Genomic DNA, 25359 nt, shown 5'->3' on the forward strand with positions numbered 1-25359 from the left:
ATATAATAAAAACAATGAAATATAGAGATGTGATACATGAAAAAGATCGCCCCACTGTCACCTTAGACTTAATGATTGTGGCTCCCCATTGGTCCTCGCTCTTAATGTCTGATCTGTGTGTTTATTGCTATATTTTTTCCTTACCTTTTGTCCTTGAAATCCTTCAGGGCCCTGATCTCCTGGGGGACCTTGAATACCCTATTAAAATGAAATACGTTACAATTTGGTCATTTTAAGTTATGTAATTGAACTACACCACCTATTGTGCTTCCAGCATTGTGCCATATATACATTTCGAAGACCGCTCTGACTTTTGACAGCTGTTCCCCATAGTGATATATATAAGGATATGAGTATATGCAAACACAGCTGCTGGCTAATTTATTGTCTTCAATTCAAAATTTGCTCATGGAAAAAACCATTTTGTACTGCAATGGAGGGGGGGGGGGGGGGGGGTTAATTAGACGACCTAATTTAGAGTTGTGAGGAGGGCGCTTCATCAACTATAACATGCACTGTAAAAGTAGATATGGTCAGTCTATGTAGTATGAAAAAGCTTCAACTTGGTTTGCTCGGCTGCAGAATCTGCTCAAAATCAGCCACTTAGGGTGTGAAATGAAATATAACAGCAGTGTCAACCAAATACATCCATATATGAGAATCATCTAATACAAACAGCTTTTTTAATATAAATAGCTTACATCTTTGAACACTAGGCTAATATACTTAATGTCTGTTAGGGATTAATAGAACCAATGAAAGTACAAATATAGACCATAAAATAGTGATAGATCATAGCTTAACTCTATAACATTTTTAAATAATTTTCAGGGACGCTTAGCTGAAGAGCAGGTGCACCTAAACGCATTAGGTCTGATTCATTAAGGAGAGCAATGCAAGAAAAGGAGTAAGTTTGCTCTTGGAGAAAACCATGTTACAATGCAAGGGGTGCAAATACTGACTGCTTTTTCATGTAGCACACAAATACTTGGTATCTTTATTTTTACACTGAAATTTAAAGTTGATCTAGGGCTTGCCCTATCCTAACTATAAATCTGCCCCCAATGCAACATAGTTTTGCCAAGGTGCAAAGTTTTTTGTTTTTTTTGGCTTTACTTTCCTTAATGAATCAGGCCCATCATGTGCCTACACGAACCTTGGTGCACTGTAATCTCTTTTATGACAAGTTTGCTAAACTTGGGGATAGATTTACTAAAACTTCTAAAAAGGAAAAGTGGATGTGTTGCCCTTGGCAACCAATCAGATTCTAACTATCATTTATCTTTTCTTTTTTAAAAGTTTTAGTAAATCAACCCCCTTGGTCTTCATGTGAAATCTGTACTAATCTTCAATATATATTAACGTTCAAAGACCATATATCATCATCATCATCATTTATTTATAAAGCACCACCAGTTCCGCAGCCCTGTACAGAGAATATTTGTCATTCACATCAGTCCCTGTCCCATTGGACCTTACAGTCTAAATTCCATAATACATACACACAGACTAGTGCAGCGGTTCCCAAAGTGTGTGCCGTGGGTCACTGGGGGGCCACGGTGCTGTCACAGGGTTGCCGTAGCCGCCCTTGCAAAAGAAGAAGAAGAAGAGAAAAACAAACAAACAAAAACTTACCAATCCAGCTCCGGATCCTCCTCCTCACTGACTGCCGGATGTGTCAGTGAGGAGCAGAGAGGACATCAGGAAAGAAGACAGCAGAAAATGAGTAAAGAAGGTAAGTAAAGGAACGGAGCGTGAAGGGGGACAGAGTGAGAGATGCTGAAGGGGGGGGGCAGAAAGAGATGCTAAAGGGAGGGGACAGAGAGATGCTGAAGGGAGGGGGCAGAGAGAGATGCTGAAGGGAGGGGGCAGAGAGAGATGCTGAAGGGAGGGGGCAGAGAGAGATGCTGAAGAGGGGGGGGCAGAGAGAGATGCTGAAGGGAGGGGGCAGAGAGAGATGTTGAAGGGAGGGGGTAGAGAGAGATGCTGAAGGGAGGGAGAGAGATTCTGAAGGGGAGGGGCAGAGATAGATGCTGAAGGGAGGGAGCAGAGAGAGATGCTGAAGGGGGGGGCAGAGAGAGATGCTGAAGAGGGAGGGGGCAGAGAGAGATGCTGAAGGGGGGGGGGCAGAGAGAGATGCTGAAGGGAGGGGGCAGAGAGAGATGTTGAAGGGAGGGGGCAGAGAGAGATGCTGAAGGGAGGGAGAGAGATTCTGAAGGGGGGCAGAGAGAAATGCTGAAGAGGGGGGGCAGAGAGAGATGCTGAAGGGGGGGACAGAGAGAGATGCTGAAGGGAGGGAGAGAGATTCTGAAGGGGGGCAGAGAGAGATGCTGAAGAGGGGGGGCAGAGAGAGATGCTGAAGGGGGGGACAGAGAGAGATGCTGAAGGGAGGGAGAGAGATTCTGAAGAGGGGGCAGAGAGAGATGCTGAAGAGGGGGGGCAGAGAGAGAGATGCTGAAGGGGGGGGGACAGAGAGAGATGCTGAAGGGGGGGGACAGAGAGAGATGCTGAAGGGGGGGCAGAGAAAGATTCTGAAGGGGGGGGGAGAGTGGGGCTGGTTCCTTGCAAGTCGATAGGCTACATTCCCATGAATATTGTTTTTTAGCATGCAAAATGGATTTCTCCATTGTATTTAAGAAACGGGTTTCCTTTAGGAACCTGCAAATTAATATTTCAAAGGGACCAATGATTATTCCCCATTCACTCCATCAATATGTGCCTCAAAGGCGCATCAATTAAGTTCCAAATTAATATTTTCTCACCTGCACACCTCTCAATCCTCTAGCACCAGTTGGACCTTCAGGACCCTAAATAATAAAAATAATAATGTTAACATATAGTCTTGCTACACCTGTTACAATAGACCACTCCATATCAATGTAAATAATATCAGTACAGTACAAATGAAAGACTATATGCTTAAAAAACACCCTTCCAATATTGCATTAAATTATTTAATTGTATTCAGCAGTTACACTAGGTGATAATATAATTATAATTAATAATATAATTATAGGAATGTTCTACATATGCCATTTTTACTACAGAAACAAAAATATTATATACTGTAACACACTTACTAAACTATCCCTGTGTTTAATAAATATGTTAATATATGAACTGATTATCACAAGTATTATTTTGTTACATACCCGATCGCCCTTAATTCCGGGAATACCACACTCGCCTCTCTCTCCCTAAAAGAAAAAGTTGGAAAAATAAGCCAATTGTAATTCTCTTCTTCTTATTTTCTTATTTCTCTTTGAAATAAAAGACATATTAAATGAAGCATAAAAAAGAAAAACAAATATGGCACTGGTATAACAACCCAGGGTGCCTCCAGTATGATACATTGTTGTCACTGAGCTATACAACACATGCCAAATTACAATAGTAAACTGGAGACAGTCATTGCTAAGACATCTGTGATATCCACCGAGGTTCCCTGTGGAAGCAGAAAATAAAAATGTAGATGTTTAATGTAATGAAACTAAAGAGCTGCATTGGAAATCTGCTGCTCATTGCAGCCGTCCATAACTAGCTCTATCAGGCAAGATCTCTTTTTTAATACTATAATTTCCAAATCGCTCAGTTTAAGATGAACAGTGTCTCCATAATTCTATAGTAAATACAACTCCTCTACCCTCCACCCTGTCCAGTTCTTGTTCACCAAGATGGACAGTGTCTGTCAGAATCATGTTTAAAGAGAAAGACTGGTTGATTAAAGGCTTTTCCTTATTTAGAGAATGAGAAGACAGACTAGGGCAGTGGTCAGGGAACAGGGGTAAATTACCCCAAATGGGGTAAAAATGAAATTCCTGGGGGTAATGCTGTCGATTCACATACTGTCAGTTGGATTGTAAACCCCTTTAAATGTGAAATTGCTGTTGTACCAGAAGAGCCTCAAGGGTTGGCAGAGGCACTTCTTGAGCTTCGATGCAATAACGAAACATGTATTGCATTTGAAAACAAAGCAGATCTGTCATATTTTTGGATGTCAACAGTTATAAAGGCATTCAATATTGCCCATGAGGAGGCAGTCAAAAAGTTGCTGCCTTTTGCAAGAACCTACCTTTGCGAACAAGGATTTTCCACTCTAACGAACATAAACACAAAACAGAGAAATCGATTGGACGCTAAAGACTGTATCCAAATTGCTCTGACATCAAAATGCCCCAATATTGATGCTCTCGTATCAAAAATGAAGCAACATAATTTCTCCAAAACCTGAAGTTTTGAAGTTGAAGCTTTCAAAGAAATTTTGAATAGATTCAATAAAATTTTGAATTCCAATAATTAATAATATATGATTTCCTTCCTTTCAAATCAAGGAGGTAACGTTGGCGTATCTAAATATATTTGGGAGTAAAAGGTAAAAAAGTTCCCTGACCCCTGCACTAGGGGCTCTAAGAGTTCTGGACATGAACTGAAGACTTTCTTCGAGCGGCCATCAGCAACTAGGCAACGCCCCTCTCACCCACCAAATGCAATAAAGAGTGACTAGCAGCCCACAGAACCATGAACACAATGAGATCATGATTTTGGACAGGGATCAAGTATTATGGGGAATTTACCTTGTATGACGCTTCTTTGGAGGTACACCTAGACATAGGTTTGGTATTTAATTTTTTTTAGGTTTTCAAATTTCATCATTTTGGGTATAGGACAGGCCAGATCATCTAGAGCAGAACGGGCCAACCTGTGGCTCTCCAGGCGATGTGAAACTACAAGTCCCAGCATGCTTTGCCAGTAGATAGTCAGCTAAGAGGGCATGCTGGGACTTGTAGTTTCACAACATCTGGAGAGCCACAGGTTGGCGAGGCCTCATTTAGAGAATATGTTATGATAATACGATTGCCAAGTATGGGATTCAACAGTGCTGATTTCATTCCCTATTTTACAGACTACATGTACAACTGTACAATAAGTGTACACAGTATATCTGTAATGAGCAAACTGAGACAGCTCTCACAGGAAACAGGTTTTGAAGGCAGTAAAATTTAGGGCATTAAGTATACAATTTTTTTCCATACTGCAACTTTAAAAAATAGTAGTTCCTACTTTGTGGGTAGATCTAATAGTAACTAAAGATAACACATTTGGGATTAATAGTAGACACTGCAATAATAGGCATGTGTATGCCAATGTATGACGGGGCATCTCAGACAGTAGGATGCCTAGGCCCACGTCTGGGGCAATGTACCAAACTTGAAGAACATAAATGTTTAAGGCTCTTACACATGGCTATTAATCTTTATGCTTTCAACATGCATTATTAAAGCCTAATAAGAGCACATAGTGTACTGTGCTGCAGGGAGTCTCTGAGAACATCATTCAAACACTGTGTATGCCAGAACAAAGTACACGGCTTTCTCTAGGCTTTTAACTGGCAATTTTGAATTCCCTGTGTGTGCAAGTCCCCAAAAAAGTTTTAAGATGTATAAATCTGGAATAAGAAAGAACAATAATTGCTACATATGTGACCCTTCCAAATTGTTTCAATATGCTCTATGGTCCATTACTGTAATCATTATTGTATGTGAGCACTTTTTAATACATGGCACTGTGTACATACCCTCCTAAATTTAATATAGATGCAGTGACTGACTACATTACCTGCTCTCCTTTATACCCAGGTTTCCCCTGTAAGAAAAAGAATGAGGTTAAATATGACAGAACATACATTTATTTATGTTCTAAATAATTTAATAAAATTTATAGTATAATTAATAACAATCATTCTGGAAATAGAATACATTTTAATGCAGGAAGTGGACTATTGTGTTTGTTAAAGTGTTGCCAAAAATCTTCCCCCATAGGTACTTCCATAAGAGGTCATAATAATTGTTCTGTTTTTTTTAAGTTACCAGTCATAATCTTAGTTACTTTCTGTGTACTCAAGGTTTGGCTAATTACAAAAGAGTTTTCTAAAAAAAAAAGCTATTTGCAGCTGTAATGCAACAATACATTAATAGCTCAAGAGTTCCAAATCTAGCTGTACATACATCCACTGATTTTGATTGCTCATAATGAAGTTTTAATATCATATTTATCATAAAACTGATTAGCTGATAGCTGATTTATCATAAAACTGCTAAACATGTATCCTAGATCTGTACATGTGAACCAAATTTAAGACGTGACCCATTGCACAAGTAACAATGATTAGACAAATTCATTTGTGCAAATACAATACATCTAGCCCATATTTGCCAACTTTTCCTCGCTGGCTTCAGGGAGATCCCAGGGGACGTGGGCGTATGGGGGCGGGGCTTGATTAATCACGTCATTTTGGCCCCACCCCCTTAACAATTGTCACAATTTTGGCCAATTACAGCAGGGGGTGGGGCTAAAATGACACAATATTTGCGTCATTAAGCCCCACCCCCTGCCACTTATCTATTGCGGGGACGAGAACCGTGAGGTTTCCCTGCTCTCCTGGGAGCCCGGGAGGTCATTTCCGGAGAGTGGGCAACTGTGCGCTAAAAAAACAGCTAATTAATCTCTAGGGACTGAAGTGTCTTTTACATTTCTGTCTCCATTACTGAAGTCATGTTGTCTCACCTGTCAGTCTTTGATTATATCTTGGTCTCCATGAAAATGGCCACCTCCATAGGCATCAATACATGGACATGGGACACAATTTCTGAACTGTGTCATCATGCCACAGATGGTGAAGCCAACCACGTCTTGTACTGGCTCAGCATCAGGGAGAATGCCAGACTCTTCAGGGAGTGAGGGAGATCACCCCTATTTCAGGGAGTCTCCCTGACATTCAGGGAGAGTTGGCAAGTATAATCTAGCCAATTTCACAAGTTAATAAGACAACTGTAAGAAGCAGGACTGATTTGTGTTAAATATGTTGTTTTGACTCCTAGTGCTAACTCCTTAAGACCTTGCACAAATCCCAGTCAAAATGTGACTGTAAACTCCTGGGAGCAAAATTTATTCTATTACAATATGTGTCCTTTATAGCTTTCTAGTTGTTTGCTATTAACATAAATAGGTATTGCTAAGCAAACATTCTATGTATACATACGAGGTGGCACTAATTGTTCTGCACATAGTTGTGTATTTCATAAAAATTATTTACTTAGATTTTATTTGATTTAAACGTTAAGCTGATTTTACAAGTGGTTTCTTATACATCAAAGATTTGGATGAGCATACTTTGAAAGCTTATTCTGCCACATTTCAGAGTACTACCGTATATATCTCTGTACTTGTTTATAGTCCTGAAACATATTGTATTGCTTTTACGATCTTACCTCTAGTCCATCTCTTCCAGGAATACCATTCAGTCCAGATTCCCCCTACAATGAAGAAAAATGCATGTTTTTATTTTGCTCATAATGATTCCTGATTCCCATTTGTTGGGCACTAGACAAGAACACAGAAGCAGGTCAATAGTAGAATACTAATATTATTAAGGTCACCTTGGGCAATCAGTGCTTTAACTCCTAGGACATGTTATGGCTCGTTCACACACATGTGCTGGAAAAAAAGCATAAAAATGCCTGAAGACAATTGCTTGCTGCGGATGCAGCCCTCTGAACCTTCATCTATCGCTCCCAGCTCCTACCTCCTTTATTGTCAAATTTGTTTATTATAGTTTTAACACATGTTTAAAAAGCCTACTGGTTTATTATTACACATAAGTGTCTTTTTCTTTGATTAAATGTATTGTTTTAACTTTTTACCTTTTTAAGGATCTTTGAAGGTTAGAGCTGTAGTTTCATGCACTGTACTTTTACCAACACGGTCCATTGTACTAATGTGAATATTAATGCATGAGAAATATGCTGTTAAGACTTTAGACCATGCCTGTAAATGTGGCCCAGCAAGAGTTTTGGTTGTGGCAAGGGGGCAGCGCTGCAAAAAAAAATCCTGCCTCCTCTGTGTGGCGCTCGCAGTGAATGTCGGGGGTGACGTCATCACACCCGACATCCATTGTGTAGCGCAGCACTGAGGAGTCACCCGCGCGAACTATCAGCAGCAGTGAAAGATTATACAGTATCTTATTGTTGTTACTCTGAATTTGGACTTTCTGCACCATGCAATTATGAACTAGCTGTGTTCTCTGTATGTATCTAATATAAATATCAAGAGATGATTGTATTTTTAATATTTTAAACCATTTTAAATGTGCAGTGCTGAGTAGGGTGAAAATATCACCCACTGTTACCCTCATCGGAGGCTGCTCCATGAGCCATTTTTCCTGCCACCCTATCTTTAAATCCCTGTAGATTTCTATTAGTCCTCCTGATGCTTCCTTTATCGGTGACCATTTCAAACTGGTCAATAAAAAAAATGATTCATGGGTGCAGAAAGAGAGGAAAAAAAAGTTTTTGGCATTTAATTCCCCAAACCCCACTAAGGGGCAGATGCAGGTAAGTTAAATTGCAGCTGGTAATGGGACTACTGCTTTAATCATGATTCTGCAATAGGTTTCCTAACACTTACTAACTTCATTTCCAAGTAAGTTTAATATGTTAACTATGTTTTCTATGTTTTTTTCGATGATCAGCTATCGTTAGGGTTAGTGTATTTTATGTGCGGCCCAAACCAACTCGTCGTCTTCCAATGTGGCCCAGGGAAGCTAAAAGGTTGGACACCCCTGCTTTAGACCATAATGGTATGTAACACACTATTGCCATTTATTTTCATGCATTCACAAATTCTTGGGCTAATTCTAATTTCTAATTTAGACGAAAATGATGATTGAAAAAGAGGGGTGAATAAGATGTAATAATAATAATAATGTTAATATAATATACAAGTGATGTTAATGTATATGTGATAATGCACCACTACTGTGTTCTATACATATATGACTGTTGGTTTTTGACAAAGCAGTTACACTTTTTTTTTGTTTAATTTTCTATTTACTAAATTATGTTTTGGTATACTTTTTTTTTTTATTGCATATTTTATTTTTTGTTAGAAATAAATGAAATAAGAGAAATGAATGAATGCTGTCACTATCTATCAGTGAGATAGGCAAGAAGCTACAGCGGGTTGGGTGCAGGAAATGGGATTATATTAGTTTGAACCACCCCTGGATGTTTCTGTCAGTTATTTTTATCACTGCTTGAGGAAACTAAGCTGGAGTAAGAGAGGAATAAAGCAGAGAAGCAGTAGGTACGGTTGAAATACAGTATCAACACTTGTGAAATATACTGTCACTCTCTGTCATTTATGAGGCAGAAACGGACACTATAGGGAAAAAATTTGTTGTCTTTCATGACGTTAAAGAGTGGCAAATATAGGGATATCTTTCGACAATTTGTCAGGCTAGTGCTGGCAAGCTCCAGGTAGCAAGATCAAGATAGGAATCCAATTGCAGTAGCAGCAGGTCTACTGAGACTGGTAGGCAACAAGTAAACGACTATTAAATTCAAGCTGGTAGTCAGGGAAGGAAGAGCTCAGGCAAAGTCCTGTATGAACACTAATCTGGCACAGGAAAGCAAGAATCACGGCTCTTTATAGAGCTTTCTCCAGACAGAAGCTCTCTCTGGGTTTGTCTCTAATGTAACGTAAAGTGGAGTCAGCTGAGTTGCTCTTCTGCAGAACTGATTAACTAGATTACTGAATGTCAGTATAATTGGATCAGGCCAAACAGATGAACTGTACAGAATGCAAACATTACAGGTTGGAACAATTCCTTTAGGCCAGACCAGTGTTATCGATTATTGGGAGACAGAATTCCCGGACTTGGTTCCTGACACTAACATCCCTTCCCACTTGCCATTACCAGGACATCCTACAGACATTCCTAAACTGGATCTTGGCAAATAATCCTGGAGCATCTTTAGGGCAGCATCTTTAGGGCAGCATCTTGATGGCGCTCTTCCATCTGTTTAACCTTCTGTCCGATATTTTGGATTAACTCATCACTTCAGCAATAGAAGCAGCTTCACTGGCAGCTCATGAACTAACTAGAAGTGAAGCACTGGTATTGGGATAGGCCTCCTTGGCTGAGAAAGGACATCTTTCTGTATTTCTGCTGCCTGGCATAATATATTTACCAGACACTCACTGTACGGTGGGGGTCAGATGTCTGACATGCCTGGATGAGGGCCCTCAGATTTTGACATTACCCCCAGTCCTTCACAAGACATCATCTATGTGTCTTAGGACCAAGTTTATCAGAATATTTCTGATTAAAATGTCTGGGGGAATACATATTTGCTTATATTGTTCCCAAGGTCTCTATGGACCTTCTACAGGAAACTAGAATTTCGGCCTAATGAATTTCTGTTCTCTTTGTCCTTCAACAGGAGCTGGTAGACATCATGGAAAATGATTTGTCTTCACAATTTTTTTTTTTATAAGGGATGGATGGAATATCACATTAATCATTGTGCTAGCAACTGTATTTGAAAAACTATAGTCCTGACTTGTTGCTTAATTTTTAAAGGACTTCTAAACATTTCACAATGTTTTGCCTTAAGGCATCTAGATATCTAGGTAAATACTGAATGGAAAACCACACGTTTTTTCCCCACTTCATAACATTTGTCTCATTGCCAATATCTTTCTGCAATTTTTGTTTTAGGGAGGTGCACTGCTTTGGAGCAGTTGGTCTTGGGAGTTCTTAATACCTTAACTCTGTCACCGCGCCTGGACGGAGACCCCTTTCAGAGTTACAGGATATGCCAGCAGATGCAATCCATAAATTACAAAAAAACGGGATCTAATGAATGGATTGATGCAAAAAATTATTAAAGGAATATTCTGCAGTCTGGAGGGAATAGTGAGAGCCAATCATTGTATTAATGATATTGTATTAATGATATTAAGGCTTTCCAGAAATGGGAGGTAAATTTGGAGCCCAAGAGATGATTTAATTTGCTTCAGGATTAGTGGGCAGCACGGTTGGCTAAGTGGTTAGCACGTCTGCCTCACAGCACTGGGGTCATGAGTTCAATTCCCGACCATGGCCTTATCTGTGTGGAGTTTGTATGTTCTCCCTGTGTTTGCGTGGGTTTCCTCCGGGTGCTCCAGTTTTCTCCCACACTCCAAAAACACATTCTAGTAGGTTAATTGACTGCTATCAAATTGACCCTAGTCTCTCTGTCTCTGTCTGTCTGTGTGTTGGGAAATTTAGACTGTAAGCTCCAATGGGGCAGGCACTGATGTGAATGAGTTCTCTCTACAGCGCTGTGGAATTAGTGGAGCTATATAAATAAATGGTGATGATGATGATAGTTTTGTATTCTGTAAGGCAATATGGATTGTTACCAGTAGTATACAGTATACAGTATATTACCACCATAATAGTATTGTGGCAATAAGACTGAGGGAATTCTACAATAGCTTTCACAGGGATGGATGTCCATGAGGGTTATGGAACTAGTAAGGGCTATAGTAACCCAGTTACACGACACAGGGAAATTGTGTTACTAGTACATACCATACAGGACTGAAAATAATCTTGTACTTGCTCTTGTTGTTTTGGCTGAAGAGATATCCTGCAGACTTCTTAAACAACTCTGGGTGGAACTGTACATAAAGGTCTGTATCGGTGGCCTGCTGGAAGATCTACTTGATGATCTCTATTGGTGACCTACTGAAAGGTCTACTTGATGATCTCTATCGGTGGCCTACTGGATGTGACTATGGAGTGTGCAGGCTGCATGAAATTCTCCTTGTTTGGAGTACTGTTAATAAGTGTTCTTACTTGTCCATCCACCTGTTTTGACAAGACATCAACACTGGTCTTGTGTGACCCTGATTGAATGGATAGGAGATACAGTTGGAACTCCGTAAAGAATAAAGGTGCTGAGTAGCTTGTAGGTACTGCAAACTTTTATGACTGGTATAGACTTTAACCGGACAAGATGTACCTCCTAGTGTTCTTTAAAAGCCATTTTTATGGCAATGAGTTTCTTACCTCTCACATCATAATTCTATTCAATGGGGGAGAGTCGTGGGGACTAAAGACCCAATGGTAAACATCTTTGGACCTTGGAGCTCTGATAGAATGGCCCAAATTGCAATGTTGGATGTATCTACTTGTAGGATGAATAGAAAAGCAGTGATGTAGATAAGCTAACACCGGAGGCAATATAAGAAAAGTATTTCAACTGGTCAGATGCCTTCTGGGGTGTTGTAAACCATCTGAATGGTGTGTCATTATTAATTAAAGTGACGAGGGGAGCAGGTACTGTTGGGATGTTGAAATATTGAATCACTTTCACATCTTTTTTCATTGGATTTAAGTTGGTAAAAATACAGTCATTTCAGGTGTTCCAGAATGAGTGGTAATGGATAGCGTTCAGGATGGTAACAAATAGATTAGTCCAAAGGCATTTTCTTCCAATGGCAATAAATCAATTGGACAGTCCTAAGACACTTAGGGCCTGATTAATCAAGAAATGGAAATTGAACGTAATGTGTGTTTTTTGAAAAATGCACATCAATCGGGAAGATGTCCACATTCAGCAAGGAGTGGATGTAAAGATATATATGTTGATAATTACGGGTGTACTCTGCTCAACAGACAATGCACTGCAGGATACATATGTGGAATATAAAGTCCCAAAATAGCACACAGAAAAAAATTAAAACTATTCAATTAATGTCACCTGTTAATAATTTAGTAATTAATGATTAAACATTAAAAAATAACCCCCCCCCTCTATGAAATACATTTGTTAAAATGTTATGTATGTCTACTGTACATAAGATGCATTTTTACAGTTGCTCCTAATTGCAAACACCAGTTTTAGCATACATATAAAGCCATCATCACTATTAATCGGCACTTACACCAGACCTGTAGCTGGTGCAAGTGATACGACTGAAAAGTATATGTTCCTTGATTAATCCGGCGTTTCTTGTATACAAGTCCCTCCGAATAACTAATAACAATGATCAGCAAAAAATACTTTTTGTGGAATAATAAATTGCCTTGCTCTGAGACTTGTTTTTTTCTAAGTAATTTCCAACATTCTACTACGGTGCCTTCTCTTTATAATACCATGTTAAAACACACGTCAGAGCTGGTAAAAGTGGCATTGAAAAGAGGTTGACATATAATGGTGATAATACATTATAAAATCACATTTAGTATTTTAAAGTAGGGGTTGCATTATGTCGTATTTTTCATAAATGAATGAACAGAAAAATATGTACCTTATTCCCCCTCAAACCAGGAACACCGTCATCGCCCGGCCGACCCTTCTTACCCTGGAGAACAGATAAACCAGCAATACAATACAGTCAACAAATCTGCATTAAGACACAACACACTATATTCTATACGGTGATGACATTTATATTGTACTAGGTAACAATCGGTTTCTATATATAGTGTTTGTGTGGGTTTCCTTCAGGTGCTCTGGTTTCCTCCCACACTCCAAAAACATACTGGAAGGTTAATTGGCTGCTAACAAATTGACCCTCATCTGTGGGTCTGTCTGTGTGTGTGTGTGTGTTAGGGAATTTAGACTGTAAGCCCCAATGGGCCAGGGACTGATGTGAGTGAGTTCTCTGTACGGCACTGCGGAATTAGTGGCTCTATATAAATAAATGATAATAATAATACTAGTTCCCTTTAGGACAATTGATAACTAAAATACATATGATATATTATTTTGTTTAAAAATGGCTAGAGATGAACTGATGTTTTAAATTTTGGAACGCCATTCCTTTCCATTGAATTCCTAACAAAACTGATCAGTATAGATTAAATAAAACTATACAGTAAAATTTTCAGATAAGCACTTTCAGATAAGTGCACCGCCTGTATGTAAATGTGTTACTGTTTAAGAATAATGAAACAGTAATTAAAAAAAACAGTTTTCCTTTTTAATCTAGCAGGAATGTTTTCTAATACCCTAAGGCTGGATACACATTATAGGTTTTTCACCCAATCATTGGGCCAATCACACGATAAACGACCATTCGGTCGCATTAGTATGTACACTCCCACGATCAATGATTATCGTTTCAAAGCACAACGTATCGTTTGATTTGATTTTATGAATGAACTAAAAGTCTCTATAAACAATGGAACGATATCAGGCAAACTCTGAAGTGTGTATGTACTAAAGATCAGATCTCCATTGAGTTTACAGAGTCACAATCTTTTCAGCTGATGTTTATGACAGATAAAGAGCACATATCTGAGAGTAAATCTTGTAAAATGTGTATAGTGTGCACACATGAATCGGCTGCTGATTGGGACTTTCAGTTGTTGGTAAAATTGTTATGGCACTGGGAGAAATTTTCTGTAGAGTGTACCCAGCCTAACTATCTAGTCAGGATGCCAATCTCTGAGACAGGGGGAGAGTGACTAAGTTTTGGACAAGGATGAGTTAGTAGCCTCCGCTTAAGATGGGTGACTAACCTTGGCTATAAGAAATAGTGACCCACGTTTGCCACATGGGAAAAGCCTCAAATAGGGTTGACAAGCTTCTGCCCCAGGGAGATGTGACTAGCCTCTGCCACACATTGAGGCTGTGGTAGCCAACTATGTGATACTACTTTGGCAACAAAATATACATCATAGGTTCTTTTGACCTGTGCTTAATTGGAGATTGTGGGATATGACTAAAAAATTACCCAATGACACAAGAAAAAACAACTTTTATCATTTTAAAAATACACTTTTTGTTAAACTATGGAAGAATGCTGTAGTTTGTTAAAACTATGGATGAGTGCTCTAGTTTGACCATTAACAGGCCACAATTGACGTTAGCTGTCCTATTGTGTAAAGTAGTTTGACTATTATTTAAAATTCAGAGGTCTGCAGCAAAGAAGAAAAGGTAGTTCTCTTTAAACATGGGAATGGAATTTGTCAATGTACGCCTTGCTCTCTCAGCATAATGGGAAGTGGATAAAGGGATACACTTCCTCTGCAGAAAGCGCCATGTTTCACGGACATACGAGGATACATTTCACAATATTGTTGAGCAATCAGTAGTTATATTTATGATTTGTTGTACTTACAGCAGGTCCAGAAGGTCCTTTTTCACCTTTCTCACAGGTACAAACTGGTGACTGTCGACACTGGAATAAAGATTGCCCAATGAATGAGAAATGTCACTCAGAAGTTACACATTCTGCACTTTCTTTCTTTTTTTGTTCATAAAAATGCACAGGAAAAAATGCTTCAGCAAAAGGTGTAAACCAGACTATGATTACAGAGGATACAGGTCTTCTTTTATTAAGTACATGATATTTAATACTTGTACCAATAAATAATAATAATCAGACTGATAAGCATGTTGGGCAACCTAACTAACAAGCTGAATAGCCAAGAGAGCATGTTCATAAATTAAACAACTAATTAATTAAAAAATTAAGGCAGTTTTCAATGCATTTAGTATATTGAGCACACTATATAGTTGTCTTTCTCCTGGACAAACCAAGAGGTCCAGTTTCCCAATTCCTTGAAAACTTTGCAGCCTGGCTCACTTATTTCCTATCCTCTGACCTGCCTACACTCATAACTCATACTAGGTGATTTCAACATTCTTATTGATAATCCCACTGTATCTTCTGCCACTAAACTTCTTTCACTTACTTCCAACTTTGGTCTCTCCCAATGGACCTCATCTCCCACCCACTGTGATGGGCACTCCCTTGACCTTGTCTTCTCCCACTGCTGCTCCATCTCTAATGTCTCCAATTTCGCCTTCCCACTCTCCGGCCACAACCTCCTGTCCTTCAGCCTCACCTTACCTCATGCCCTCCCCCCTGCACCAAATACACACGTACACATCAAAATCTAAGTACTCTCAACCCAATCCACTTCTCATTTTCACTAAAACAACTAATTTCTTCAATGACTGCATTGTCCTGTCCTAATCAGGCTGCCTTTTTCTATAACAAAACACTCACTTCAACTCTAGACAATGCAGCTCCAGCTACTACATATAGTCTCCGACAATCCAAACCCGAGCCATGGCATAACAAACAGACCCGCTACCTGCAAAAGTGCTCCCGTACTGCAGAGCACCACTGGAGGAAATCTCGATCCTATCCTGATTTCCTCCACTATAAATGCATCCTTTCATCTTACAGTACTGCCCTTTCAATTGCCAAAGAAACATTCTTTAAATCTCTATTATTCACCCAGTCTTCTAACCAACATCGCCTTTTTGCCACCTTCAGCTCATTTCTCTCTCACCTACACCTCCTCCTCCTTCCTCCCTCACTGCCCATGATTTTGCCACCTATTTCAAAGACAAAATTGACACCATTCGACAAGATATTTCCTCATGCCAAATTTCACTCACTCCACTCACTTTACCCACCTTTACCTACACTCCCCAATCCACCCTTAATTTATTCTCTCCAGTAAATGAAAACGAAGTCTGTGCACTCATCTTATCATCTCACCCTACAATCTGTCCACTCGACGCTATTGCCTCCCAACTTCTCCGCTCCCTCTCCTTCACTGCATGCCCACCTCTAACTCACCTCTTCAACCTGTCTCTCTCCATTGGCACATTTCCATCTTCCTTTAACATGCGCTCATCTCACCTATTCTAAAGAAACCTACTCTCGATCCAGCCTCTTTCTCCAACTACTGCCCTATTTCTCTCCTCCCCTTTGCCTCTAACTACTTGAGCGATTAGTGTACAAACGCCTGTCTCACTTTCTCTCCTCTCATTCCATTCTCGACTCTCAGCAGTCACACTTCTGCCCCCAACATTCTACTGAAACTGCTTTCACAAAAGTGACCAATGATCTACATACTGAAAAATCTAATGGTACTTTCTCCATGCTCATTCTCCTAGACCACTCTGCTGCATTTGATATTGTTGCTCACCCTCTTCTCCTACCCATCTTCACTCCATTGGCCTTTGTGACAGAGTCCTTTCCTGGTTCACTTCCTACCTATCGAACCTCTCCTTTAGTGTTTCTACCTCTGGCACATCCTCCCCTCCACTCCCACTATCTGTTGGGGTCCCACAAGGCTCTATTCATGGCCCTTTACTTTTTTCATTGTACACCTCTTCTCTTGGGGCACTAATTCGCTCATTCAGCCTCTAATACCATCTCTACGCTGATGACACCCAAATCTATATCTCTTCCCCTGACCTCTCTTGTTCTATACTATCTATACTATCTGGTGTAACCAACTGTCTTTTTGCTTTCTCCACTTGGATGTCCCAATGGTACCTAAAGCTCAATATGTCCAAAAGAGAACTTTTTGTCTTCCCTCCTGTCGGTCACCACCTACCCTCAAATCTCCCTCACTATCAATAACACCACAATTTCCTCAGTCTCCCAATCCCGCTGTCTTGGTGTCACACTTGACTCCGCCCTCTGCTTTATTCCTCACATCCAGACTCTCTCCCAGTTCTGTTGACTCCACCTTGAAAACATTACCAGAATACGCCCTTTTCTTACTCAACATGCTACCAAAACTATTATCCATTCTCTCACCATCTCCCGTCTTGACTACTGCAACCTCCTGCTATCTGGCATTCCTGACACCCATATATCCACACTTCAATCCATCCTAAGTGCTGCTGCAAGACTGATCTTCTTCTCTCACCACTCCATCTGCTGCACCACTTTGCAAATCCCTACACTGGCTCCTTGTGTCCTCCAGAATCAAATTCAAATTACTCACCCTTACCTACAAAGCCCTCAACAACAACACCCCTGCATACATCTCAAATCTCATATCAAAATACTCTCCCTCCCACCCTCTTAGATCTACCTCTGACCTGCGCATTGTCTCATCTCTGATAACCACCTCTCACTCCCGTGCTGCTCCCCACTTATGGAATTCCCTACCACACTCAATCAGACTTTCCCACAAACTTCAAATCTTTAGATGCTCTTTGAAAACCCATCTCTTTTTTAGACGTGACCTTATCCTCAATAACACTATTCACGCTAATGCACCCTCACAACTATCCCAATCTCCAATCTGAGCCACACTCGCTTCTCTTGTTTCAGCTGAGTCCTTTTCCATTTACAATGTAATGAGCAGGGTCCTTCATATCCTTTGTATTCTTGTCTCCATTCATTTTGTCTGCCTTGTCTGTTCTTGTTTTACGTATGTCCTGTTTTATGTATGTCCTTGTCTTCCCTACTGTACGGCGCTTCGGAGCACTGTGGTGCCTTACAAATCTACAATAATAATAATAATAATAGAAGATAGGGAAACATTTTTTATTGTTAGTCTTTTAATAGCCTTTACTTAAACAAGAGGATCTCTCATCGTATCGAAGAGACTAACCCAAGGTTTTATAATGCTCTTTGACGCTTAGGGGCCACCTCAATCAGAGATGAGGTCTTTTAACCTCATGGCTATGTTTGTACTCTTTTCAAAAGGCAATTCCGATAATTAAAACATTGCTCATTTTTACTTGCGCCCCTATGAAGTGCGAGAAACAAGGTGTAGGGATTATTAAGCATAGAAACAGAATTTGACGGCACATCAGAAGCACTTGGCCCATCTAGTCTGCCCATTTTTTAACCTTTCGTAGCCTCAAACCCTATTAGGTCCTTCGTTCTTTATAAGGATGTCCTTATGTCTATCCCAAGCATGTTTAAATTGCTCTACTGTATTAGCCTCTACCACCAATTGCAGCTATCTAAATGACAGTAATCAGAATGGATCAAACAGAAGTTTTCCCACCCCATTGGTTCATTTTACAGGCCATCACCTATCACATTTCAAAATGAACTTATAACTTGAAAAGGGACGGGGATTGCAAATTTTAAAGGTATAGTAGTAACATAGCAATACAAATTGGATAATATCATATCAAGAGCCCAGGCGTATCTGGCCTTTTCTCAAGTCTAGACTTGGACCCATGCATTGTATAACTACAATGTACACACAATTAGGGACTATCAGTCCTGCTCTACTGCAGTCTACAAACTTAGTTGTACAATCAATATATAGAAAACAATTCACAACGATGGCCCTTGGGAAAAGGAGAAAATAAAATAAAGTGGTATACTATTGTTTTTATACCAACTATGTATACCATGTATTTAAGCTCCTCAATAGCACAAAAAAAGTGGTTGGGAATCATTTTATACATATTTAGCTGGACTGGGAGAGCCTTATAGACAATAGGCAGCATGTATTGGAAATTGAATTGGAACATTGGATGTTTGGGAAATATATAGTAATTGAGACTATTATGCTTCTAATATGTTCTTTTAATATGTCTAGCAATCATAATTAATATGTAAATTAAGCACTATTGACTTCTTAATTTTAACATTGGGTATATTTAAGAAATGTAATATCTTATTATCTAGTGATTTCACTATAAAATAGGAGCTCTGCATAATATTTTTATTTTTTATTTTTTTCCTTATTAGATTAGGATTATTTCTTTCAATTTGTCAGTCCTATATTTTACTGTGATTGACAGAGTTAGGATTAGTTTAGTCATAGTAAATATAATTATTCATGAGATTTCTTTAGGACAATTTTATACTTTTTCAGTGCAGAATGCTAATACAATATTAGCTTTCCATGGACATATAAGATCAACAGATAAGTAAATTAAATTAATTTAGAAGTGTTTTTTTAATCACAGTGGCATAAATTACATAATAATTTATAACTTATAAAGGTTTAGAGATAAGAGAAGCCATAAAAATATAGTTTATTTATGTATTTTTTTATTTTATTTTTAAAAAATTTCAGACTTTGTACATCTATATTATTTATAAAAACAAAATGTGGTAAAATCCTTATTTAGTTATTTTATATGTATGAAAATCCAATGTTTTATAGTACTGCAGGTAATTTAGTTGACAACTGAAACACTTACCCCTTCCTCTGCAAGCTCTTTCTGTAAAATAAAACAACAAGATACAAGGCATATCAGTGAATGTAAGTTTCAACAAAGTAAATATAGACATTTATATAGTACCTACACACAGCCATTGCTATAAATTTTAAACCATTGAGTTTTAAGTTATCTTAAACTAAAGATTTGCTTTCTGCTAACAATTTAGTTATAACACCTAATATTATTCATTTATTAACTTCATTATGTGTAGACCTACCCTATTCTAGTTATTTAACTTGAAATTCATCTTCTATGTAGAACCCATGAAAAGTTTATTTAAAAGGAACTAAAGCAGAAATGTTTAAATCTCATGGCAATTTAGTAGTGAGAACCAATGGATATTAAACAATATCTTAACCAATGAATATTTTGCAGAGAATCCCTATGTAGAATCCATTGTACCATGTTGTTACTGGTAAACACTAATAGACTTGTTTTCCAGTTGGATATATATTGCTCTACATATTTGAATGTATCTGTTCTATGAACTATACTTTTTTTTTCTTTATGTGAAAGCATATCCCAAATTACGGAAGTTGATGATGAAAAATTATACACTGGATATATGAGCATTTATAAAAACTACTGCACAGGAAAACTGTGGGGTTGCAAATAAGAACCATTCATAATCTAGTTGTCATTTTTTGTAGTGCTGTATAGAAAATGAAAGCAAACATCTGATTGGTTGCTATGGGCAACATCACAGTTTTCCTTGTGCATTAACTTTTATAAAGTCCCTATGTGTAGTTTATAACTTCCACTAACGTGGCAGAACCATACCATATAAATGTGCAAATTACAAGGAGGTCAGGACTCAATCCAAAATACTTTCGCACTGCTCATTAATTAAAGCAAAATTCTGCCCTCTGATTACTTTAATTTATCGACGTGTACATGTTCTCAGGCAACCTTTAAGGTAGTACATTTGTTTTTCTTACTGGCTTCCTTCTATGTTTTTCAGCCATGAAATTATATAAATAGATTAAATTGTTTACATTGAATGTAACTGTACCCAGAGAACAGCTTAGGGGCATATTCAATTGTCCGCGTTTCTGGGGCATATTCAATTGTCCACGTTTCTCGCGGCGTTAAAAGTATTACCAGTATTACGGTAATTCTAAGACGGATTTCAGCTCGCAGCTCCGTGAGCTGCGAGCAGAAAGCCGGCGTTAAAGGTACCGTAGTAACGGTAATTATGTGCACTAGTGCCGTAATAACGGTAATTATGCGCACTATTGCCGTAATAGCGGTACTTACGCGCACTATTACCGTAAAAATGGTAATAGTGCGCAAGTCACGTTACTTTTGATAGTAACGCTGACAATTGAATATGCCCCTTAGTGTTGTATCCCAGGCAGAAAAAAATAACATTCATATCTACATATATGAAGACATGCTGAAAAGCACATAGGGAAATCGAGAGAATCAACACTGTAGTTAATGAAAGATGCAGGAACTTATGTACATGATCATAAGATATAAAACCCCTTCTAGGAGCCAGCAGTTTTGGCCAGAAGGTAAATGCATACTTGCCTACTCTCCCTGACTCATGGGAGAGTAGACCGTCATCTTGGATCCCACTTCTATCTTGAGAAGTAGCCATGGTCCTGATGACGCGTTTCGCTGCAAATTGTGTCAACATGGTTCAGCTCCCACTGTGCGATGATGCTAATTATGACATTGTGCAACAGGGCGGTGGGATCATGATGACACAAATCGTATTGCCATGGCTCCCGCACTTGCTCCTTGGAGATCCAGGAGGGGTGGTATAAAAAGTAGGTAATTATGGGTAAATATAGGAAATGTATTGCTTTAAAGGATGCCCTTCGCAATTCCACTTGGAAAAGGGGAATACAGCTAGTTCTGTAGATAATACAGGGAATTGGGTAGACAATGCATGACGCAAGTGGACATAATGAAAAAAATATGGCATTAGGTTTCTGGAACTTTTAAATGATTACAAGTATGACAGATGACAGCCATATATTGACATTACATCCTCAGGGTCTTTTAATTCATAACAAGCCATTGAGGACATACCCTGTCTGCAACCGCAGAGAAATGGGGAAGTTGAGGAATAATTTGTAGAGGTATTAAAACCCAAAGAAATTATTAGAGCCTTATGGAGCAGTATCCCTTGTGTACAAAACAATTCAAATAATATATTCCCTTTTTAAATGCCAAACATTTTAGATTTAGGAGCCAGGAGAAGAATTGTATTTATTTTAATCCCTTCCTTCTTGGATTCTAAATTATTAAGTGTTCTCTGTTTAGGGCAAATAATTTCTTACAGAAACTGTGGTCCAGACCATTCTCTTTTACTTAAACCACTGCTGGTCAGTCTGAGTTAAGAAATTGATTGGTCACATGACATATTTCACGCTCATACATCGGTAGAGAGACCTCTGAAGCTGAATTTGCTTTGGCTTCAGCGTAAGTACATTATTGCTAAATTTGTGTTTAATGTACAGTTATGTTTTAATAATAATGCAGAATTTTTTTACTTGCTTCTTAATTGTACTAAATTAGGGACCCCAGGTCATTTTCTGCCATTCTGACAAAAGGACTTCCATATCTATACCTGGTTCTGGATTGCTTAAAAAGGCTTTTTTTCTCATCTTTCTTCAAAAACACATTAATTTTTATTTTTTACTCTTCAAAATGGTACAAAATAACTGTCTGCTGTATTTTAAATTAGCCCATTATCTAAATGGGTTTAGGTCCCAGTGAATTTTGTGCCCATAGTTTGGCTGCCAACACTCAGTAGATTAAAGTCCTTTACCATATACAGAAATGTCAGCAGTGCATGCTACAGTAGTAAAATCTATACATACCACTTCCTTCAGAATTGATTCAGCCACATTGCTATCCTGCAAATGGAACACAAATCTAGTGGCAGGAACACTCGCCAGTAAGCGTAGTTTTGCGGCATTGGAAGTTTCCTTGGCAACAGATGTCATTCCGACAGTGAAGAGCTTAATGTCATGGTGTTTTGCATTAGTTGTAGCAGCAAATATATCAGGATTTCTCGGATGATCTACCCCGTCTGTTAGAAGTATGGCCACTTTCACACTTTTGTGTGTACCTTCATTCATATACAGTTGAGTTAAGTTGGTGATAGCATAAGATGTGAATGTACCATGACCAATGTAGGCAATAGGAGCAACATGAGCTTTAAAATTCTCAGGTCCTTTCCAGTCTCTGAATGTTTGTTCTATCAGCACTGTGCTGCTGTACTGTAGTAAGGCCATCCTCCAGCTGAACGGTCGCCTGGAGTCCAGTTGAATGCCCTTCAGCTTGTCCACCATTTGCAGCACAAACTTCTTCTCCTGGTTGTGATTATAGTCCTTAGCACTTTCCGAACTGTCGAGGAGGAAAGCCATTTCCAGAAGGCAGTCTTCATCTGAAATAAGATGAAACAACATCTATTGAAGAATCTATGACAAAGACAGGACCCTGGGCTACAGCCAGGTAGCCAATACTCCTAAAAAAATATTTTTTTGTACATAACTTTTGGGAGTCATTGGTTCTGAATTTTATCCACCTCTACATTATTTTGCATTTTATTTTTATATTTTATGTATATAGAAACCTATGTATATATTCATAAAGGTATTACAAAATCACTGGTTTTATGTAGAATTATTTTAGACTATGCTAAAATACTAAAATGCTATAAAGCAAAGGTGATCAAACCCAGTCCTTAAGAGCTACCAAAAGGTCATGTTTTCAGGCTTTATGTTTGGAGAAAACAGGTGGGATAATTACTGACCCAGAAAAATATCATCAAAGATATAACCCATTTTTGCGTAAAGAAATCCAGAAAACATGAATTGTTAGTAGCTCTTGAGGACTGAGTTTGATGACATCTGCTCTAAAGCTTCATTATCAATCATCTACTACTCTTTTATGGATCCAAGTTGTCCTAATTAGATCTGAAGTAAAGGCAAATTTTGGGATGCAAAAAAAAGAGAATAGAAAGAAAGGAAAGAAGGGCTAAACAAAAAAAGGAGAAAAAAGAAGGTACGGGAAAGGTTGTTAAAAGTGGGAATGAGTCGAAGAGCACCAAGACTTGCCCTAATATACTGGAGTTGTCCACTGTATTCAGTGGTGGGGGCGGGTAGACCCTGGGGAAATTGAACACTCTTGTAATAGTGGTGAACTCAACCATAATCAGCTCACCATTAAACCTCACCAGTGGTTAACATGCGGACCTGTAACCAGCAAACTCTCTAACTCTACCCAATGGAACCACTTTGAACAAACTTTACAGACGTTCCTATCACAGAGGCCATGAGATTCTCCATAGTCTTAGTCATTATATTATTAACTCTTGTGATCCAGTGCTTAAGCAGAGGGAAAGCTCATACTTCTGGCCACATTGTCCAGGTGAACAAGAAATGATCTTTAATATTTTCCAACGTTATAGCAGGCCAACAGTCTAATAATGAGGGAAACTGCATAGTAAACCTTCAGATCCGGAACCCTTGCACACGCCCCATAGCTTGCACATGGGGGACATTTTAGCCCACATACTGTATTTCTGGTCAAGGTAGACTTCAAATGCTTTTTTTAGAATGCCCCCAGGTTGCAATACAGTCTGGGCAAGACATTCATTTTGATTATGTTAATTTATCCAGACCAAGTGAAGACCTCTTGTCCCATGGCTGGAGATCTGTTCAAAACTTGTTTGGGATAGAGGGGAAATTTAAAGAAAAAGTTTGCAACGGTCTGCAGGAATGTTAGTGGATCACAGATGCACCTGCTCTTCTAACACGTATGACCAGCAGGAGGTGCTGGAGAGGACCCTAACAGACTGTATACATATACATACTGTAAGTAATTAAGTCATTAATTTGGTATTTAATGAAATATGTTATTATATCTACTCTGTAGCGCTATTGTGTATATTTAATTTATGTAATATTAACATCTACCCATTGTTTTCTCCTATCCAAGAATTGAACCCATCTATTTTGTTTTTTTAGTTGGACAACTGCAAAATACATGTTGGAAGAAAATTCCTGTCTTTGAAAGAGAAGATCACTAAGATCGACAATGGCTTTGTGGCCCATATTTTAGATCTCTATACATAGGTTACAAAGCCCTGTATTAAAAGCTTCACCTTGTTCACTGAGGTTGGGAACCTTATCCACTGGACCTGATGTTAAAGCTCTTGGCTTGTATCTTCCAAGTCTTTTTTCTTCAAAGAAATTCTGTGCCACATAAGTCTGGACATCTAACAGGAACAAAAGCCACCAAACACGGGGAAACATGGTTGACCTGAAATGTAAAAAAGAAATAAAATAATGTTAGTTTTGAACAATGCAAATGTTATACAACATAACTAACATTTCCGTGTGCATGAATAAAAAACTCTCTGATTGTAGAGCGTTGTGGAATATGTTCGTGCTATGTAAAATAAAGGATAATTATAATAATATTATTATTAATAATAATAATAATAATAATAATACTAATATCCAATTGGAAAGTCCTAATGACTACTTTTTAATTAATTTACTATTTGATGTACTGACTACTACTAGTTAACTTCACCATGTGTGAC

The 25359-nt window shown here is 38.6% G+C and overlaps 1 protein-coding gene across 1 annotated transcript in view; it reads right to left on the reverse strand.

Annotated features, from left to right (window-relative positions):
* Positions 1–25066, reverse strand: part of COL28A1 (collagen type XXVIII alpha 1 chain) — a 58359-nt gene extending 33293 nt beyond the window's left edge. Inside the window, exons 1-10 of the mRNA XM_075180702.1 lie at positions 24916–25066; positions 22625–23193; positions 19770–19790; positions 14959–15018; positions 13141–13194; positions 7269–7313; positions 5617–5643; positions 3153–3197; positions 2763–2807; positions 145–198 (exon numbers count right to left, since the gene is read on the reverse strand). Coding sequence (XP_075036803.1) covers positions 145–198; positions 2763–2807; positions 3153–3197; positions 5617–5643; positions 7269–7313; positions 13141–13194; positions 14959–15018; positions 19770–19790; positions 22625–23193; positions 24916–25066 — 1071 coding nt within the window. The remainder of the gene's footprint in view (positions 1–144; positions 199–2762; positions 2808–3152; positions 3198–5616; positions 5644–7268; positions 7314–13140; positions 13195–14958; positions 15019–19769; positions 19791–22624; positions 23194–24915) is intronic.
* Positions 25067–25359: the final 293 nt, after the last annotated feature.

Source organism: Mixophyes fleayi, chromosome 7, assembly GCF_038048845.1.
Source record: "Mixophyes fleayi isolate aMixFle1 chromosome 7, aMixFle1.hap1, whole genome shotgun sequence".
Classification (NCBI taxonomy): Eukaryota; Metazoa; Chordata; class Amphibia; order Anura; family Limnodynastidae; genus Mixophyes; species Mixophyes fleayi.